This window comes from Carcharhinus amblyrhynchos, chromosome 16, assembly GCF_965287045.1.
Source record: "Carcharhinus amblyrhynchos chromosome 16, sCarAmb.v2.hapA, whole genome shotgun sequence".
NCBI lineage: Eukaryota > Metazoa > Chordata > Chondrichthyes > Carcharhiniformes > Carcharhinidae > Carcharhinus > Carcharhinus amblyrhynchos.
Genome location: NC_137339.1, coordinates 22,172,054 through 22,191,204, shown reverse-complemented (window position 1 = coordinate 22,191,204; position 19,151 = coordinate 22,172,054). Strand labels below are relative to the sequence as shown.

General features: G+C 38.8%; 1 protein-coding gene across 2 annotated transcripts in view; it reads left to right on the top strand.

Moving 5' to 3' along the window:
• Nucleotides 1-19,151, top strand: part of asxl1 (ASXL transcriptional regulator 1) — a 102,686-nt gene that overhangs the window by 13,003 nt on the left and 70,532 nt on the right. The window contains exon 3 of one of the 2 annotated variants that reach the window (XM_080204821.1): nt 107-109. The exons of the other annotated variant lie outside the window; for it this stretch is intronic. Within the exon in view, the coding sequence (XP_080060947.1) occupies nt 107-109 (3 nt within the window). The remainder of the gene's footprint in view (nt 1-106; nt 110-19,151) is intronic. 2 annotated transcript variants of the gene reach the window in all.

Genomic DNA, 19,151 nt, shown 5'->3' with positions numbered 1-19,151 from the left:
CAAAACATTTTTCCTATAGTATGTTTCATTTTGATAATATATGTTGGATAACACTAATCATTGTTTTTTCTTTTTCATGTCCATGTTTTTGATGCAATGGCTGTAGAAGGTAAGCACCAGTTAAGCCAAAAATATGCTGATAAATACAATTTTGTATTTATGTAACATGTCAAAATACAAGAGTAAATTTCTGTTTAGAACATTATGGTAATTTGTAATTCTTCGCACTGCTAGGAATGCTTTGGTAGCAGATGATTATGATTGTCCTTCTAGCAACTGCTGCTGCACAATAGTGATTTGTGATTCTGCTTCCTTAAATCATTGCATTCTTGGTGCAATTTAATGCATTCCATTATCATGCCAGCTTATTGTACTGACTGACACCCTTACAAAAGCAAATACTCCCCTATTCGAGGAAAAATGCTTCAACAGCATTTCAGTGTACATAGTGTGTGTGTATTGGATGCATTCAATTCATTCATATGGGCTTGAAGTAAACATTAGATTTATTGGTCCTGGATTATATAGTGTTGCATATTTTCAAGCACTGGAAATTAAAAAAATTCACTGAGCAGTTGGGCACAAGAGTTACTTTATTTTATATTTAACCCTAAAAGTGGAAGCCCTTTTTATGTCATGTTATTTGTTTATAAAGGTGAGATTAATTGAATTTATGGTATGAAATAAATATTAGATATTTGAAGTTTATAGTCACTACTTCGTAAATCAAGGGCATTGTAAAAATTTTAATCTGTAGATATGATGAATGAAGCTTGCACATTTCAAATTTATTCTTTCTGGGGCAAAAACAGGCAGATGTGGAATCCATTTAGGTCAAACCACTGAGAACAGTTAAACGATTTCTTGTATGTTGCGAGAGGATTTCCTAGTCCTCATTGAAAGCACGTTGCTTTTAATCACCCAGCGTCCACTTCCTCCTGAATGGTAACTCAAATAAAGGAAATAAGGTTTTGATTTCCACAGATCTTGTTGAATAATCAGTGCATTCTCCCAGTTTAGTGCTGCTTTGAAGCCAAAATCGTTTCAACCCAATACTCAACTTGCATAGACTAACTCTGAAATAGATGATGCTCTCTCCTTTTAAGAGTCTTGCTTCATTTTGCCCTGGAGTCAGGATGGTGCTCCCTGATAATTTGGGGCCATATATGCAATGACGTGAAATTGATTCATACTGAAATATCCAATTGTAATAGAAACACTCCCCAAAAAAATAAACATGCAATCTTAGTATTTTAGATTTACAACTAATGTGACAAATAACTTGTATGATGGATTTAAGACAGGTTAGATAACAGTTTAAAGTGACAATTGACTTATTGGTCAAATTTGTGCAGTGTTCCATGCTCTCTTTACTTACAAACTTGATGAACAGCCCACTTACAATGTTTGATCTGTTTTGTCTGTGTGTTCAGTGGACTAAACAATAAGCTGCGTAAAATGCTGGTTGCTTTACTGATTTGCTGAGTCTGTAGTTCATTTATTCTTTTCCATCAATTTCTCATCATATCAAGAAAAAAATGTATTTTTATTCATGATGGGCAACCGTACTAATGCTCATGGCTTATGTAATACTGTTTTGTGTTTACTATTTAGCTTTTCTTTCAATGCACTGCCATCAGTTAGTGGGGATGCTACTTGCGTAAATAAATAGTCCCATTAATTTCTCCAGTCTAAAAGTTGACAAATAGCCTGGACCTAATGGACTTCAAGAGTTTTAAGAGGTAGCTTTAAGAGGATAGTGGATCCCTTGGTTTTGATTGTACAGCATTCCATCTATCGTAGATCAGTGGACAAGAACATATTGAGAGTGGCTGCTTAGTTGTTGATTATATGCAAAGTACAGGTTGAGCTTTGGAAATTAAAGGGATTATGTGGATAAGATGGAAAGATGAGGTTGAGGTAGAGTAATGTTTGTGCCAGACAATGACCATTTCCATCAAGACATGGTGGTTAGCACTGCGTCATGGAGCTGGATTTGATTCCAGCCTGGGTGACTGTCTGTATGGAATTTACATGTTCTTACCGTGTCTATGTGGGTTTACTCAAGGTGCTTTGGTTTCCTTTCTCCAGTCTTAAAGATGTGCAGGTTGGGTAGATTAGCATGGTAAATGTGCAGGGGAAATGCATGGAGTGGGCCTGGGTAAAATGTTCCTTCAGAGAGTTGGTGAAGACGCGATGGGCTGAACGGCCTCCTACATTGTAGGGATTCTACGAGAAGACACGATCTAATGATTCTGACATTCAAGATCTTTATCATTGTTGAATCCCTCACAATCCACATCCTGGGGGTTACAAATAACCAGAAACTGAACTGATCTAGCCATATAGACATATGGCTGAGAGTAGGTCAAAGGTAGAATTCTGTGGTGAGTCTCTCCCCTGCTGACTCCCAAAAGCATGTCCACAATGTACAAGACGCAAGTCAGGAGCAACATGGAATACTCTCCACTTGCCTGTATGTGTGCTGCTCCAACAACACTCAGAGCTTGATGCCATCCAGGACTGAGCAGCCAGTTTGGTTGACACTCCCTTCACAAACATTCACTTGCTCCACTAATGACGATAGCATCAGTCTGTACCATCTATATGATACACTACAGGAACTCAAGACCTTCGACCTTCCAGTCCACAACTACTGCCATCTGGAAGGACAAGGGATGTAGATACCACCTGAAAACTTCCTTCCAAGCTATTCACCATCCTGACTTGTGTTAGAGTACCAGATTAAGGACCCCAAAGTATGTTGTGAAGCTCAACTAGGCCCCAATAATTTTTCTATGTTTGATGTGTGAGAGTATAAATTGTACTTCACTCCAGATCTGATTTCTATTGACATACTTGGCAACTTCTATCAAAACAAACTTTAGTAATACAATTAGCTTAATTTTAGAAATATTTAAACATGACCAGAGACAATTGTTAATGCTAACCTGTCTCAATTAGTTCTAATTCAAGCAATATTCCTTTATAGATTTAAACTCCTCTTCAAAATGAATTAGTAACACACAGGCTTACATGCTTGTACTTGGGCTGCTAGTCCAGGAGCTTCCAGAACACCCCTGTGGAGACAGAGAAATCTATTTTATCTAGCAGGCCTGAGACAAAGACACTGTTGCTGCTTTCAGAACCTGGCAGAAATTGCCTGCTTTTCCCTGTAAGATTAGCTCCTCCCTTTAAACACATGATATTGTCAATCAACCTAAACAAAACCCTACTCTGAAATCTCAGGTGAAAAAAAAAATGAGCAGAAGTGCATTAACTCAGATTAAAACAAACACATCCCTAACTGAAATTGATCATGAGCTTCCTGTTTTGCAGACAAATCGGTACTGTATAAAACAAGAGCTCAATTTGAACGTATTCGTCACAAGAAACATGATATAAATACATTTCTTAAAGGCACAGTATCATCTCACCTGGAATATATTGCCATTTCTTCACTGTCACTGGAATAAAAAGCTGGAACTCCTTTCCTAATAGCACTGAGTGTACCTACGCTGCATGGCCTGCAGTAGTTCAAATAAGCAGTTCACTGCCATCTTCTCGAGGCAAATTGGGGATGGGTAATAAATGCTGGCCTAGCTTGCAAAACTCACATCCCTTGAGTGAATAAAAAGTGATTAGCTAATACAGTATGATTTGGTCGAATGATTCAAAGCCTGAATGTCCTGCTATTATTTGTTGCATTTTTAATGTTTTGTGTGCCTTTTGGTATTCTATGTTTTCCCTTTTTTCTTTTGCTTCAGAAAAGTGTTGGGTTACTAATCCGTTGTCTTTATCTTCAAATTCACAACTATTGGTGAACCCATCAAATGCATGGAAGTTGCTGCTATTGTGCATTCCTGTCAGTTATTTTCACGTTACCGTAGTTCTTTGCATGAATTTTAAACTCTTTTTATTTCTATATCCGTAAAAGAATACTGTTTTACATTAGCTGTGTTGACTTAGTGTAAAATACTCTGAAACAGATAAGACAGGGAACATATTAATTTGAGACTTCCCTTCAAAAGGAAGGCTCATCAAAACCAACCCTTTTCACTGTTGTTAATACACTTTACTTCTGTATCACTTTCACCTCTATACAGCACCATGACGTGCTCACGATTAGAGGCGCTACATAAATGCGAGTTGTTGGTAGTGCAAGAATTTGGGAAATCCTGTAATTTTTTTGTGTGGAAGTCTTTATTGTAATACGTTCTGCAAGAAAGGATTTTTGTTCTGATTGTGGGCCAGACCCACATGTTTGGCATCAGTAACTTTGTTTCAAGTGGGCAACGTTTGATATTTAAGACACTTGCTCAGAGAATAAAACAGCAAGATTTCATGGCTTTTAGACAAACAAAAATAAGCGTTACTAAATCTTAACACAGATTTATCTTAATGTTGAGCATGGAGGCATAGTTCCCTTAAATTTGAACATCCTGCACATACCCCAGTTGTGCATGTGCAGTTCAGCAAATGTGCGTCTTTAAGTTCTTGGGGCCAGTGACTGGCCCAATGCATTTGTGCATAAGAGAGACAATGTGAAAACCCAGTGACCGGCTGTGGAATGCCATTGCCCGAAGTGCCCCAGGCAGTGGGCAAGGGCCACAGGATAGGGAGAGCTCCCAAAAGGATGTCCCAGATAAGGGCCTGAAACAGGACTGAAAACAGATGCCATTTAATTTAGAGGAAGAGTGGGGAGCAGAGAACAAAGGCTTCATGTGGGGAAAGGGCAAGCTTTTAAATGAAGTAGGTTTGAGAGAAGCTCTGAAGATCCAGGAAAGCAGCCAAATGTTGGTGAATCAGTGCTGCTGGGACAAAGGTAGTCCTTTGGAGCAGTAATGTTCTGTTTGTCAGAGCTGCAGAGATGAAGTTGTGCTAGACTTGGTATTCAAGTTTAAACTCAGGAATCTAGGGGAACGAAATGCTGGGAGATGAGATTGAAACCCTGTGTGGGACATCATTGAAGTTGCCTGAATTGGGGTGACATTTTGTGAATTCCAAGATTTGATCTTCAAATGTGAAGAATGGAATCCTTCATTTGATAAATGATAGACTCAGTGTTAATGATGTTGGAAGGGTTGTTGAAAAATTCATGGATTCTGTTTTTAGCCACATCTGCTATTGTGAGATGTGGTGTGTTTGACCATAGTTGGCTTGATAATTTAACATGCTCCTCATACTTACCCTGTATGTTAGAGTTAAGGGTAGATATTCTAAATAGTTTTATCATTCTGACCTTGTATTGTAAATCTGAGGGGAATCTTGAAATTTTCTTCTAATAGCAAGTGTCTTGAATTTCAAACTTTGTCTACTCTAAACAAAACATATTGGTCCCTAAGCAGATCCTATGAACAACTTGGGGGATCTGGTCTAGGATTGTATAGCAGATCAAGATAGATATTGTAAACTGATCTATCTTGTACTCTAACATTCAGCGTTAATATGAAGTGTGTGTGAATTAAGAGGCAAACTGTTGAACACGTGACATTGCTGATAAGTGGCGAAATTGACCAAGACACGTTCCACGGATTTCTCAACAACCCACCCAGATGTTAGTAATGCTGTGAGCCAACTAATCTCATTTAATCCCTCTTGCGCGATTCCAGTCTTCACCTTCAAAGATCATGCTACGCAATTCTGTCCAAAGTCACTTCAGCTTAAATGGTTTCAATTCCAGCCCACCTTGTAGCATTGCACTTTTCTCACCTGAGACTCCATTCCCTTGGGTTCCAGAGTTTGCACTCCCAGAGCAATTCATGAGCATAGCTGGACCTCTTTAGCTGTGGCGAGCAAAATGCTACTATTCCAAAGATGTACCTTCATGTCAATGGCTCACAACACAGAATCACCAAACTCCTGTTGGTGCTTTCAGTCTTCTGAGTTTCTCTTGAGCCCTTGTAACCTGTAGCTGTTTTTCTGCTTTGGACTCTGTTTCCCAGATTCCTTAATGTTCTTCTTAAACTAGGATCTGCTCTTGTTCCCCACCTGGCACTTTGTTTGATTTGTGGCACTCCATTCCTGGTTGCACAACTGGGGTTTCTGCATTCATAGAGCAGATAGTATAGGCCCTTTGGCCCTTGATGTTGCGCCGACCTGTGAAACCAATCTAAAGCCCATCTAACCTACACTATTCCAATATCATCCATATGTTTATCCAGTGACCATTTAAATGCCCTTAATGTTGGTGAATCCACTATTGTTGCAGGCAGGGCATTCCATGCTCTTACTACTCTGAGTAAAGAGAGTAGTTTTTCTTCGTACAGACACATTGGGCCTGTCCACAGCCCAAGGAACTTTAAAACACTGGATTGTACATGTGCTTCCTAGTCTGTGTATGCACAAAAAGTCCTGAGGCCTCTTGGGACTTAGTTTCCATACCTAGTAGAAACAGATTCAGTTTGTATCTTGTAATGGTTTTGATTTTTCTTTTGTCTAGCACTTTGCAATTTGGTTAAAAATTAAAATGCAATTACTATAGCTTCTCTCTCACTCTGAAATTTTAGTGCAGCTTATTATACAAATACTTTGGGTTTTTAGAATAATTATACCAATTATTAGAGATAATTAGTATTTGGTTGTGTCAACATTTGTTTTCTAAATATTTAAATGAGAAAAATTGGTCACTATGTACATTTCAACCTTTCTACCATGTAAATTTGAAGCTTCATTAGGCTTTCCAAATAAATTCAACATCAAATCTTTATTCTAGCCCTGCTTTAAAGTGCAAGAAAACACAATTTGGTGCAGTGTAGACATTTTTTGAACATATATATGAAAGACAATCAACCCATATCTCACTATCACCTCTGTCATCGACTCTACTGTTGCTAAATTATCAGATTGCTTTTGAGATCTTAATATTGAGTGAACAGAAATTTCCTTCAATTAATTTCAAATCTTTGTTTTTGGTCCCTGCTTTCAACTCCATTCCGTAACTACTGATTTCATCCCTTTCCCTCCCAGTACCCTTAGATGAAACCAGTCTGTTTACAATCTTTGTCACATTTGACTCCCAAGATGAGCTTCCAATGCTGTATTCACAATGTCACTAGGACTACCTATTTCCATCTCTGTAAATCTAACTTTGTTGACTTAACTCAAACATTGTACTCTGTATTCTTGAGGTCACCCAAAATTCAGCTGTTTGTGTCTTAACTGTTCATGTCTTAATTTGCACAGTCCTGTTCATCTGTTGCCACTGTGCATGCTAACTTGCATTTGGTTTTTGATAAGGCAGCACCTTGATTGAAAAGTTAACATTCTTGTCTTCAAACTTTTCACGGCCTCATCTCCAAGTTTCCCTCAAGTTTCGTTCAGCCTACAACACTCTAATTCTGGCCTCCGGAACAGTCACGATTTCATTGCACCGCCATTAGTAGTTGCAACTTCAGTTGCCTCAGCCCAACTGTCTCTACACTTCTCTGCCCTGCCGTCCTTCCTCCCTTAAGACAATCCATTGTCTGACCTAATATCATATGTGGTTCAGTGTCATACTTGTTTTAGAATACTTTATGGAGTGCTTTGGGATGTTTTATTATGTTAAAGGCATTATATAAATAACAGCCCTATATCCCATGCAGGGTTGCTCACTCAAAGCACCAAAATGGAAGAAGGGCCCAGTTGTTATAACTCAGGAAACCATAAGTAATTTGTGAAGCTGTTGCTTAAGTCAGATTTGGGGGGAAGTATACCAGGACAATTAAATATAAAGGCACAATTCTTGGATAAGGCCTTGGTTCAGCCACATCAAGAATACTGTATCCAGTTTTGGGCCCCCTCATGCCAAAAGATGAGGCCCTGAAAAAGACTTGAAGGAAGGTGGGTTGATTCTGTTAGATTTGTTATTGCCCTTGACTTAGAACTTGGGAACCCTTAAATTTGAGAGAAAAATTGTAGGGGTAGTGGGGAAATCAGACAGTGATATTTCAGGAAAGGTGTTACGTGATTGGCTTATGTGTATTGCTGCTTTTTTGCTTTCTCCAAAGTTAGGGATTGAGTCTAAGCAGCTGGGAGATTTAAAACATTAAATAAATAGAATTAAAGCATTCAGTTATCTTTCTTGTATGTAAAGACATCAACAGAAGGAAAGTGAATGGCTTGAGGTTTTTTTTAATGTTTGTTAGTAACAGTGAGGCTTATTGATAGTAGCAATGGTAGGGCTGCTTCAGCCTAGAGTGTGCATCCTGTGCTGTGTGGGAATTCAAGGCCGCTTCCTGTGTCCTGTGTCTTCCTGCCCAGGGGCTCAACGTGTCATCAGCTCCAGTTTTGTGAGCTTGAGCAGCAGCTGGCATCACTGCAATGTATCTGTGAAGTTGAGAGCTTCATGATGGCATGTTTATAGATGTGTGGTCACCTTGCAGTTTGAGAGTATGTCGAGGCGGAATAGTTGATCACCTGGTAGTCGGGAAGAAACGGGCATGATTCCCAAGTGCATCTTTCTCTCCAACCATAGTGATGAAAGTAATGTTTAATCTGGGAATGGAGGCAGAATCATCCGTGGCATCACAGTTGGCTCAGCTGTATGAGAGCATAAAGAAGACCAGAAGAGCAATGGAGATGATCATTAAGGGGATCAGTATAGTGAACGCTAGCAGTCATAATTTGCATCGATATCAATTACATAGGCAGGAAGAGGGATGTAGTTCTGCAGTTAAAATTTAGGGAGGGAGGTAGGTAGGAAAGTAGCAGGTAGAAGCTCAAAAGTAGTAATCATTGGATAATTCTATTATCACTTGTTAATAAGTTAATAGGAGAGAAAGCAGATGACTGCAGGGCTGGAAAGATGGTGCAGGAGCAAGGAACATTCTTTGTCACAATTAGGACCATCTGTGGAAGAAGGCGGGACCTGCACAGCTAGGCAGGTTGCTCATAAGCAGAGCCAGGACCAATTTCTCTGGGGTGATTTCTACCAAGTTGGCAGTGTTGTGAGAACCAGGAGATAATGTCAAGATGCACAATACTGGGAAGGCAGATGGCACAAGAGTAGGAAATAGTAAATAATTAGGTGCAGCCAGAGTAAGAGAGAGAGTGATCTTGTCTAAATTTGGGCTACTGTGTATGTATGTGAATGTGTGGAGTGTAGCAAATAAGTTCCAGATACAGCTAGCTATGCGGAAGTATAATGATATGACTATAACGGAAGCCTAGCTCAAAGAATCACAGGAATATCTTTATTCCTTGGTATTAGGTACTGAAGAGAAATAAGCAAGGGAAGTTGGGGAGGATGGCAGTTTTGATTTAAGAAGAGAAAAAGAGGATGTCCCAGTGGGGTCAATGACAGAATCGATTTGATGAGAACTGAGGAACAAAAAAAGGTGCAATCGCGTTCCACGATGTAGCCTATAAGATGCCAACTGGTAGGAAAGATGTGGAGTAGGTTGATCTCCAAGAGTTTGATTTTTCTTTTTATTGTTAAGCAGATCTTTTGTAACCTGATGCCAAGGAGTGTGGTTGATAGTGAAGTACCATGAAGAGACAAGACAGTCGAGTACGCTATTGATTAAAACTGCGAGTGTGCGCAGTGATGGTCAAAGCAAGGGAAAACACACCTGAGTTTAAGGCAAAGGAATTCTCATGGGAAGGGCAGTAATAGTTGAGTTAGGGCAAGAGGCAGGCCACTTGAGATGTCTAGGGGAGGGGGTATGAGAGGTAGACAATTGAGGAAAAACAAATCAAGGTAGAGCAGTGAAAATCCGTTCCATCCATCTACATCTAACAGCTGCCAATCACATTGCCATCATGTGAATGTGTTTGGAATCTTTTCCTCTCCTCTGGTCTCGTCCAGTTTTAATGGTAAAATAACAAACGACTTGGGGATTTTACATTTTACAATGTGCAGTCACAGGAGGACAGAGTGGTGATGAAGGCATTCAGCATGCTTGGTTTCATTGGTTAGAACATTGAATGCAGGAGTTGGGATGTCTTGTTGAAGATGTACAAGACATTGGTAAGGCCACACTTGGAATACTGTGTACAGTTCTGGTCACCCTATTATAGAAAGGATATTATTAAATTAGAAAGATTTACTAGGATACTATCAGGATAGTTATAAGGAGAGGCTGGATAGACTGGGATTTTTTTCTCTGGAGCGTAGAAGGTTGAGGGATGATCTTATAGAGGTCTGTAAAATAATGAGGGGCATAGATCAGCTAAATAGTCAATATCTTTTCCCAAAGGTAGGGTAGTCTAAAACTAAAGGGCATAGGTTTAAGGTAAGAGGGGAGAGAAACAAAAGGGTCCAGAGGGTGGCGAGTCTCTGGAACGGGTTGCCAAAAGTAGTAATAGAGGCGGGTACAATTTTATCCTTAAAAAGCATTTAAACAGTTACATGGGTAAGATGGGTATCGAGGGACATGGGCCAAATGTAGGCAATTGGGACTAGCTAGGGGGGGGTTTAAAAAAAAAAGTGGCATGGGCAAGTTGCGTTGAAGGATCTGTTTCCCTGCTGTAAAATTCCGACTCTGTGATTTTCTATAGCTGAATTATATTGATTTGAAGGGGCACAATTTGCTGCAGACCTTGGATTTTTTTGATTTTAATAACGGAGCAAAAGTTTGAAGGCCTTTTTAAAGTCAGTGGAGCATTTGAGGCTTCCAGTCTACAACATAGCCTATAACAACAGGTCAACAGTGCTGTTTGAGAAATATTACTGTGCACAAAACTGCTGTGTTAAATTACACAACAGTAACTGGGCTTCTAAAAATAGTTATTTTGTGATTTTTGGGAGATGTGACGAGCTACGATGTAATTGCAAATTCTTTCTTTACCAGAAGACAGTTTGTCATTTACCTTTTAATCTCTTTGCAGCACTGCTACCATTGTAGGCTCAGATTTCCCAATTCCATTGCAGTGACACGCAAGAGCATGTTTTCTATTTCAGATGTTAGATGAGAGTTGTAATGGGAAAATTAATTGTACTGAGAAATCACTGTTTGAAGTACGACTCTGATGTATGCATATATTTGGCATTGCTTCAACCTATTGCTGAAAGTACAGTTGTAATCCCATAGTGGTAGTTCCTGTTGCTGTTCACAAAGCTACACAAACTGCCTTTAAGAGATATGTCACACAAAGAAGGTAAAATGATGTTTATTTAAATACATATGCCATAAGTTGTGTATAAAACAATGATCGACAAATGATTGGTATTAATTCAGAAATGCTTGATTTATAAACTGTTCATGTTTTGCCTGTGTGCTTTAACATTGTCAGAATGACAGAATTTGAATTATTGCTTTCTAATTTATTAGACATCACTTGGCAGAAGCTAAATATTTGCTAAATGTGAAATGTTTGATTTTTAAAGTTTAGATTTTCACACTTTGAACTAATTTAATCAACAACAGTGAATGTTTTAGTTCCGAGTTGCGATATTAAATTATCTTCTCCTTGCAAATCAGTGTGCAGTTATTACATAAATCTTCTATACACTTGCTTTTCAGTAGTTTTGACAGGTGAGCGAGTCCTGTTTATTCTAAGTGCGTTAACGCCTCTTAGAATAGCAGAAAGGAATTTAATGTTGAGCGTGTTAAGTTTTGGAGGATAACATCAGGAGCAATTTATACCCCATTGATAATTTAACCTTCAATTGTGAGATTTATTTTCCATTTCTCTCCCTCCAAATCGCCCATTGTCTGCTTTATCCTTTTCTTTGTGAATTTGCTCTTGGAATATGAGTAACACCACTGAGCCAATATTTGTTTCCCATGCTTGGTTGTTCTGAAAGCATTGAATCGATGATTACAGTATAGCACTGGCATAATGTACCGAGTGGCTGGTTTCACTAAGGGCAGGAGTGAACTCGTTGGGTTTTTACAAATATCTTGACAGCTTTTATCGTCATTTATTGAATTCTGTTTTGTAAGTTGTATGGTGGGATGACCTCTGCATTGCTGGTTAAATACTATAATCATAAAGCTACTATACCCACCAATGTGTTTTGTTTCCCACCCCCACCCCGCCCCCCAGCGCAAACCTTCACTGACCTGATGTGAAAACCTCTCCATTTTTCATCTAATGGATATACTTCCCTTATTGTCATAGTGATATAACTTTAACTGAACTTCTTTGCTTATTGTACACTGAACTTAAATACATCTGTAGGATCTTGCTGTCCTTGCACTATGCCTGCGATAGGAAGAATGTGTGTATCACCCAAGCTTTGTGGGATGCAAACAACTGCTGGACACAGACTGATATGCTGCACAATGTCAGACACCTACATACCGAAAATTCTCAACTCCATGAGATGATTTAACATCCACATTCTCTGGGATATTTAAAACAAGAGAACAGGCGCAACTTTGTTCCTGTCTTACTCTCTCAGATTCCAGTGACACCAATGATGAAGGGCTTTGGGAAGAGACCAAATCTGTGACCCAAAAGCCATGCACCCAGATCATCAAGTTTGAATCTTACAGGTGCCATACTTGTTTGACTAGAATGATCAAGAAATATGCAAAATTTTCAGTCAGATACTTCAAGCCTTCGTTACTGTTAATATCACCTTGTATCACAGCAGAAACAAGAAGAATATTTGCTACTTAAATCTGAAACTGGCATTGATGCCCATCATTAAGAATGTGTGATGGCTAGGGAAGGCCTATGAAATCCAATGCTGTGTAGACCAGCATGGCATGTGCAATTGCTTCCAGGCCGCCAAGACCATCATTGGACCAAAAACAAAAGGTTGCTCACTACGAGCTAAGGATGCCAAGACTCAAAGATGATGCAACCATCTGAGACTGTTGAAAGGAACATTACATAACCTTCAGAAGTGCGAGACACTTGTATCAGAAAGAAAATCCAAGCAAAATTTCTCTGCAGCTTGAGTGGTCAGATTTGGATGCATTGCAAACTACTGTCTGATATACAGAAGACTAACTAGTCATATAGTCTGGGTAACATTGGCATAGAGATCTGTAATGCTAGTAGTCAGCAACACTGTCTTTGATGTTTGACAATAACATTAGCAAGAGGAGGTACTACCTCCCAACTCCTGCAGTGCCATTACTGTTTCATTTTTCAAGAAGAGTGACGAATCAATTTGTGCAAACTATTGAGGAGTATCCCTTTTGTCCACTGGGGAAGATTCTTGCACACATTCTTCTGAACTGCCTGGTACCTGTCTCAAAGACATCCTTCTAGTGTCTCCAGCATTCCAGTGGAATTACTAATCTTTGAAGCTTGATGAATACAAGAAAAATGTCTGGAATATCGCACAGAATGGTACATGGCCTTTATTGATCTGTCAAAGGCATTTGACTCCCTCAGCAACAAAGCATTTCAATAAATCCTACAGACACTTGGATATTCCAACAAAGTTTAGTCTCCTGAAACTCGAGGCAGCAACTGTCTTTGACAGTGGATTGGAGTTGGAGGCCTTTTGTATCTGGATGGGTGTCAAGCGTGATTGTGCCAAATCTTTTCACTTTCTACCTCGGCCTACTCACAGAATCCATTAGTAACTAGCTTGCAGAAAAGTTATGATTTAGGTTTGAACTCAGCAAGGTCACCATCAAAGCATTGAAGAAGAGACCCAGCACAGAATCACTGCTTTGACTGTCAAGATCTCCATAAGACTAAGGCTTCAGTCTACGACACTTGTCACTACCTTTTATATATTGCAGTGAGACTTGGATTACCTGCCAAAGGCATGTCTACACACTGGAGAAATTTCAGCAGTGACGTCTCTGCAAGACCTTCAGTCAAGTGGGCAGACAGATGAACAAACTTCACATCTTCACTGAAGCCAATTCCTCTAGTCTGGTAACCATGATCATACAAAATCAGTTTCATTGGCGTCAGAACAATTAATCTGCTTTTGAAGCAGATACTGTGCTCTCAACTTCAGGATGTCACCTGAGCATGAGGAATGCAGAGGAAATGTTGCAAGGGCTCACTGGTCTCGTAATGGGGATTAGTTGGCCTCTGTGCATGGGAGGAACTTGCTGCCAAGTGTGCCACCTGGTGGTGTCTCCTTTAATGAGCTGCAAATGGGAAACTAAGTGGACAGGAGAAAAGAGAATCAAAATCTGGATTGAGGAAACTCCTATTTTCAGGACAATTCTTGTCCTTTCTGCTTAAAAACTTGTAGCTCCTGAATTGACCTGAGTTACCTGACGACACAGATCATGAAACGTGGCAAAAATCATGTTTGTTTTAAAGGATTGATGCCAACTCGCCCTGTGTTCACCACAAAAGATATGCAGTATGTGGCCCAAATTCTTCCCCTGCCCATGAGCTGTAGAACAATGGGTATCCTCAGCATTGGCTTTTAGTACCCCCCACCAAGTATTTCAGAAACAAAATCACAAAACGTGTTTATTGCCACAACCTCTCGCAATAAAAGACAAATGAGTGCTTGAAGCTGTAGAAGACAGAACAATAGAACAACAACTTGTATTTATTTAGTGTTTAACATAGTAGAACGTCCAAAAGTACTTGGCAGGAGATTAGCAAAATTTGACCGAGATACAAAAAAGAATATATTAGGGACAGGGCGGGGGAAGGAAAGGAGCGAGGAGCGCTGATAACTTGAAAGTTGGAAGGACTGGTGGAGATGAGAGCTGGGGAGGTTCAAGGTCATGGAGAGATGAAAAAATGGGTGCGAACACTAGAAATGAAGAGAGAACGGTGTGATGAGCAGGACCTAATAACAAGAGTAGCAGTAAAGCAGGTGAATAGAGAGTGTTGTATGTTATTCAAAGTTTATTTTGATAGTGGGGGAAATGCTTGATGTTTAAACAGGTACTGTTGCTCAATTACATTTTAGTTATTCAACATGCTTGATGAGAATTGATGGCTTGAAAGCTGCTCTTTATTCTTCGGTGAAATTCTACAGAACAGTCGATCTATTTGTACATCAGTGTGAAGTATGTTCTACAGGAATGCCCATTCTTTACCCATTTGAATTTCCTTGGTTTAAAAAGAAGTGAAGGAAATACTTTCCAGCTCAATGGCTGAAAATTATGTTTGGGCTCATCGTTGCTTATTGTACAAATAATAATGTGTTATATAGTTTGACACAAGTTAGATGGGCCCCAGAGCTCTGAACGTTTAAACAGACGGCTGCAGTAGTAAGCTTTATAAGGAGTGGAATAGACTCAGTTTTTGAGCGAATTCAGTTGACAAAATGTATGGTATTATTACTGCTACTTGAGTTTGAAGCTTTTTTGCCAGTACAGAATATTTTCATGTGCTTATCAAAATATAATAGTTTTTAATGGTCAGCGAAACTTGTTATTTTGGCTATAAGTTAATATAATTGTAAAAGCAGTAAATTGTGAACTAGATCTGCTTGCATTTGCTGTTCACTGTCTTTTAATCTTGCTTGTAGAATTTGTGGTGGTGTTATGTCTTTCTGGTGTTGTTTCAACATTACCCTCTAAAGATGGATTGTGTTGTGTTGCTGGTCCCAAAGTATGTGACATTTGTGCACTGTGGCAACCTGAATTTAAATTTGCTGAATCTGCAACCACCCAGTTTTTTTCTGTGTTCATAACAAACAAATCTCAGCTTACATTTGGGTTTCTCTTAGTTGTTGACAAGATCCAGGTATTATGAGCACTTTCAGTTCCCCTTCAAAGCTAATGTACAAGCAATTTAAGGAATTTGTTCAATTTTGCTCTTTTTCTCAGTGACTCTGCAAGTATTAATTGATTTTTCTCATTGTGGAAAGGAGTAAGGAATATTACTCTACAGCTATCTTTTTTTGTTTCTGCCTATCTCATGGACTGAAAATATACCAGAAAATGCCCCTTTAACATTAACCTTGTGCAAAATTGGTAGCAGCCTTGGCTGACAGGGAATGCTTTTTGAATTTCTGACTTCTAATACAGCATATCCTGAGTTTATTCTTATCAAGGAGAAATTAGTTGAATTTATTTTCAGCGCACGTAGCTCGAATCTTATTTCCTGCGCATGTTCTTTCTTCCTCCTTTTCAGGCAGCACTTTTTGGTAACCGAGCCTTCAACTCTTGGCTACAAAATCAGGAAACTTGTGCTTAATCCTTTAAACTCCTGTAGTTTGTCATGGGTCAGCTTGGCTTTGTTGGAAGCAAAATTGACTCTGATTATGGATTCCATTGGGTTTAGTATAAAATCTGTTGCTGCAATGCAGAGTTGTATTGTTGGGGGTGTTGCCATGCAGATCTGATATGAAACGGTGTTCTCGTGCACTCACAATTTTTTTTTTCTCTTTTGTCTCATTCTCTTTTGTGCCTATGGCTATCTGCCCATATGGTAGTGTGATGACACAAATCCTTCCAGTATTTCATCCATGTAGCTATTCTTGAAGTGGGGCACATGGTAAATGTTGGCATGCTCTTATTTCATTAGTGGGAGTGTGGCATTGTTATTTAGGTGTTAATTTTCTATCAGTCCCGCTGTTGTCCTGTTTGTACATTTATAAACTATTGCACTCTGAAGTCTTTCTCACAAACTGGGGATAAAAGTTGAACTTGCATTTTGTAGGTTCAATACTAGATCACAATGCACCAAGACACAGGCAAGAAACCTGCATTACAAATTTTTAATGAGCACAAATTTGTAGTGTAGAGATAAGTGACAGATCTAATATTGAATTGGTAGCTAAGATTTCTGTTCACAAAAAATAAAATGAAACTATTCTGACCATGGAAAATCTTGGTAGAACCAGGATTGGCATTAGCTCATCATGGTGAGATTTTAGTATTTAAAAAAAAATATTGTGAAAATCAGAACAATTTACAAAAGAAATGGTGGGGCTGATGGGAAGAACATAATTACTACAGCATCACTAAACCCATTCAATAGTCTGCAGTACAAGAATCTCCTCCTCTGTTTTTTTTACTTAGCTGATGTGTGATGTTTGTTCTTTGGATATGGTCCACGCTGGCAAGGTAGCCTGCGAAAGTGGTAGTACTCCCAAGATGGTGTCAGGAAGCAAATTCCTAGTTTGTAACTTAGTGAACATGATCAAAGATTAAGAGCAAGTCGGGATGATTTGTGGCATTAGAAGTGCATTTGTATCATTTGTTGTTTGTTTCTGTCTCAGTATTTGAGGTCACATGGCTTGGGTCTGCTGTAGATGTAAGATTTTGATTTGTTATAGTGCATCTTAAAGATAAACCTCTCTCTGTTGATATACGTTGCAAAGTTCATTGACTGTGTTGCTGGTGAAACAGGCTAATTGACCCTGGATGATATTGAGCTTATTGATTGTTGTTGATGCTATTGTATCCACCCAGGTAGAATGTTAAGCATTCTATCACATTCTGGGATGTTGGATAAAAGATACAGATGTTGAAAATGATTACGTTAATTTACATGACTAGCTTGTGGAAAAGCTAATTGATTAAATTGAGCACCCACCTATAGGTGTTGGTGAGGATAATTTTGTTCTGCTTGTTGTTGAGTCCATGTTAAAGGTAACTTATTTTGTTTTGCAGCAATTGTTTTTGCAACTCAGTTGTTGCTAGAGCACTTCGGAGGGCGTTAAGCATTAGGCAGTTATTGTGGGCTCAAACTCTTAACCAGTTTAATGCTGAGCTTGTGATTTGTGGGGTATAAATTGTATCCCAGTAACTGCTGCTCATGTTGGAAATTGGTTGTTCAGTTTCATTTGTGATGATGGATGGAGTTCAGCATTTGGATTTGGGATCAAGCATGCGCACGCAATCTTTCTCAGTTTAGCATATTAGACAAATCCTGGCAGAGACATCAACATTTCCTAACTGCCCGTATGTATAGATTTGCTATATGCCTGATTCTCATTTTTGGAGCAGAATTTTAATGAAAGTTGCATTGCAGAGGTTGATGAGTTAATAGGAAAATGCTGTTAGCAAGAGTCATTGTTGAGAAATAGATTAATTATTTGTATTATCAAATGAAACAGCTGTGTCTTAATTTTAAATGGTCTCTGCTTTAGAAACATAATTTGGACATTACTGAAACAGATCCATGCTGAAATTGAAGGTTCAGGTATTTAAACAAAACAGTGTTATGCCTGTTTAGTTTACTAAATGAGTAATAATATCCATTGTGGGTACAGAAATAGTTTTGAATACATCCTTTTGCAAGCCTGATAAAAGTTGAACTTTTCAGGCAGCTCAGTGTTGAAATCGCTATATATAAATGTTGCCAGTTATTGGATGACCTTGTTGCCATATGTAAATACTTATTGACAATTAGTACTGCAACATTTGTGCATTTTGCAGACTGAACAACTGTACACTGATGCTTCGTGTTCTGTAAAACAAGCCATAGTCCATGGTTTCTGGATTTCTATTTGTCGGAATTCGTTGAGTTGGGTGTCAGAAATGACCAATGAGCTGTGGTGTCACCTGATAATGCTATGACTTGAATTGTCATATTACATTTTGGATTAAATTCTGAATTGTTTGCTGGTGCTATGCTGTAGGCTTATGTCAATCCATGAGTTAGTTTCACAGCCGTTAATTATGTTTAAATTGGATGCAGCAGAACATATTTTCAGTATATTTGTGTGAAAAATGATGAATTAAATAAAATAACTCTGAAATGATTTCTGATTCTATTCCCTAAGGGGAATGGATGTTCATTGGCAATGTGAGGTTCCTCAATTAGTAGAAAAATATGGTCAAATCCAATGTTAATTACATACTGCCACATTCCTTAACCTCAGATTATTGCTGTTCCACCAGTCTGATGTTTTTCTCCGAGATTTGTGATCTTCCTTACTACCTCTAAGTCAAAAGCGCCAATCCAATTTCTGGCATTTCAATGGATATTGCCCTCTCTTAACTAGACTAAGAATGTTCCATCTTCCTCTGGAGAAAGGTGGGAAATGATTAATGAACCCCAGCTAGTTTTCAACCTGTACCATCTGCTAAAGGATAGCTGATTAAAAAGTTTAAGGTAGGTTTAATATTCCATAATCTAAAACTAATCAAGGTAATTCAATTCATCCTCAATCACCTGCAGTGTTATTGGAGTTGGAACAAAACTTTGCATGGCAGTTATGAATCTGAGTATATTTTAGTTGCACTGACGGGAAGATTGAAAATCCAAGCCTGCAAAAATATGCAGCAGAATAATTGAGTTCAATTTTAAGGCAGCTTCGTTTTGAGCAAATCTATTGTATGACTTTATCAGCAGACAAGTCTATATCTGGAAACAGTGATGGA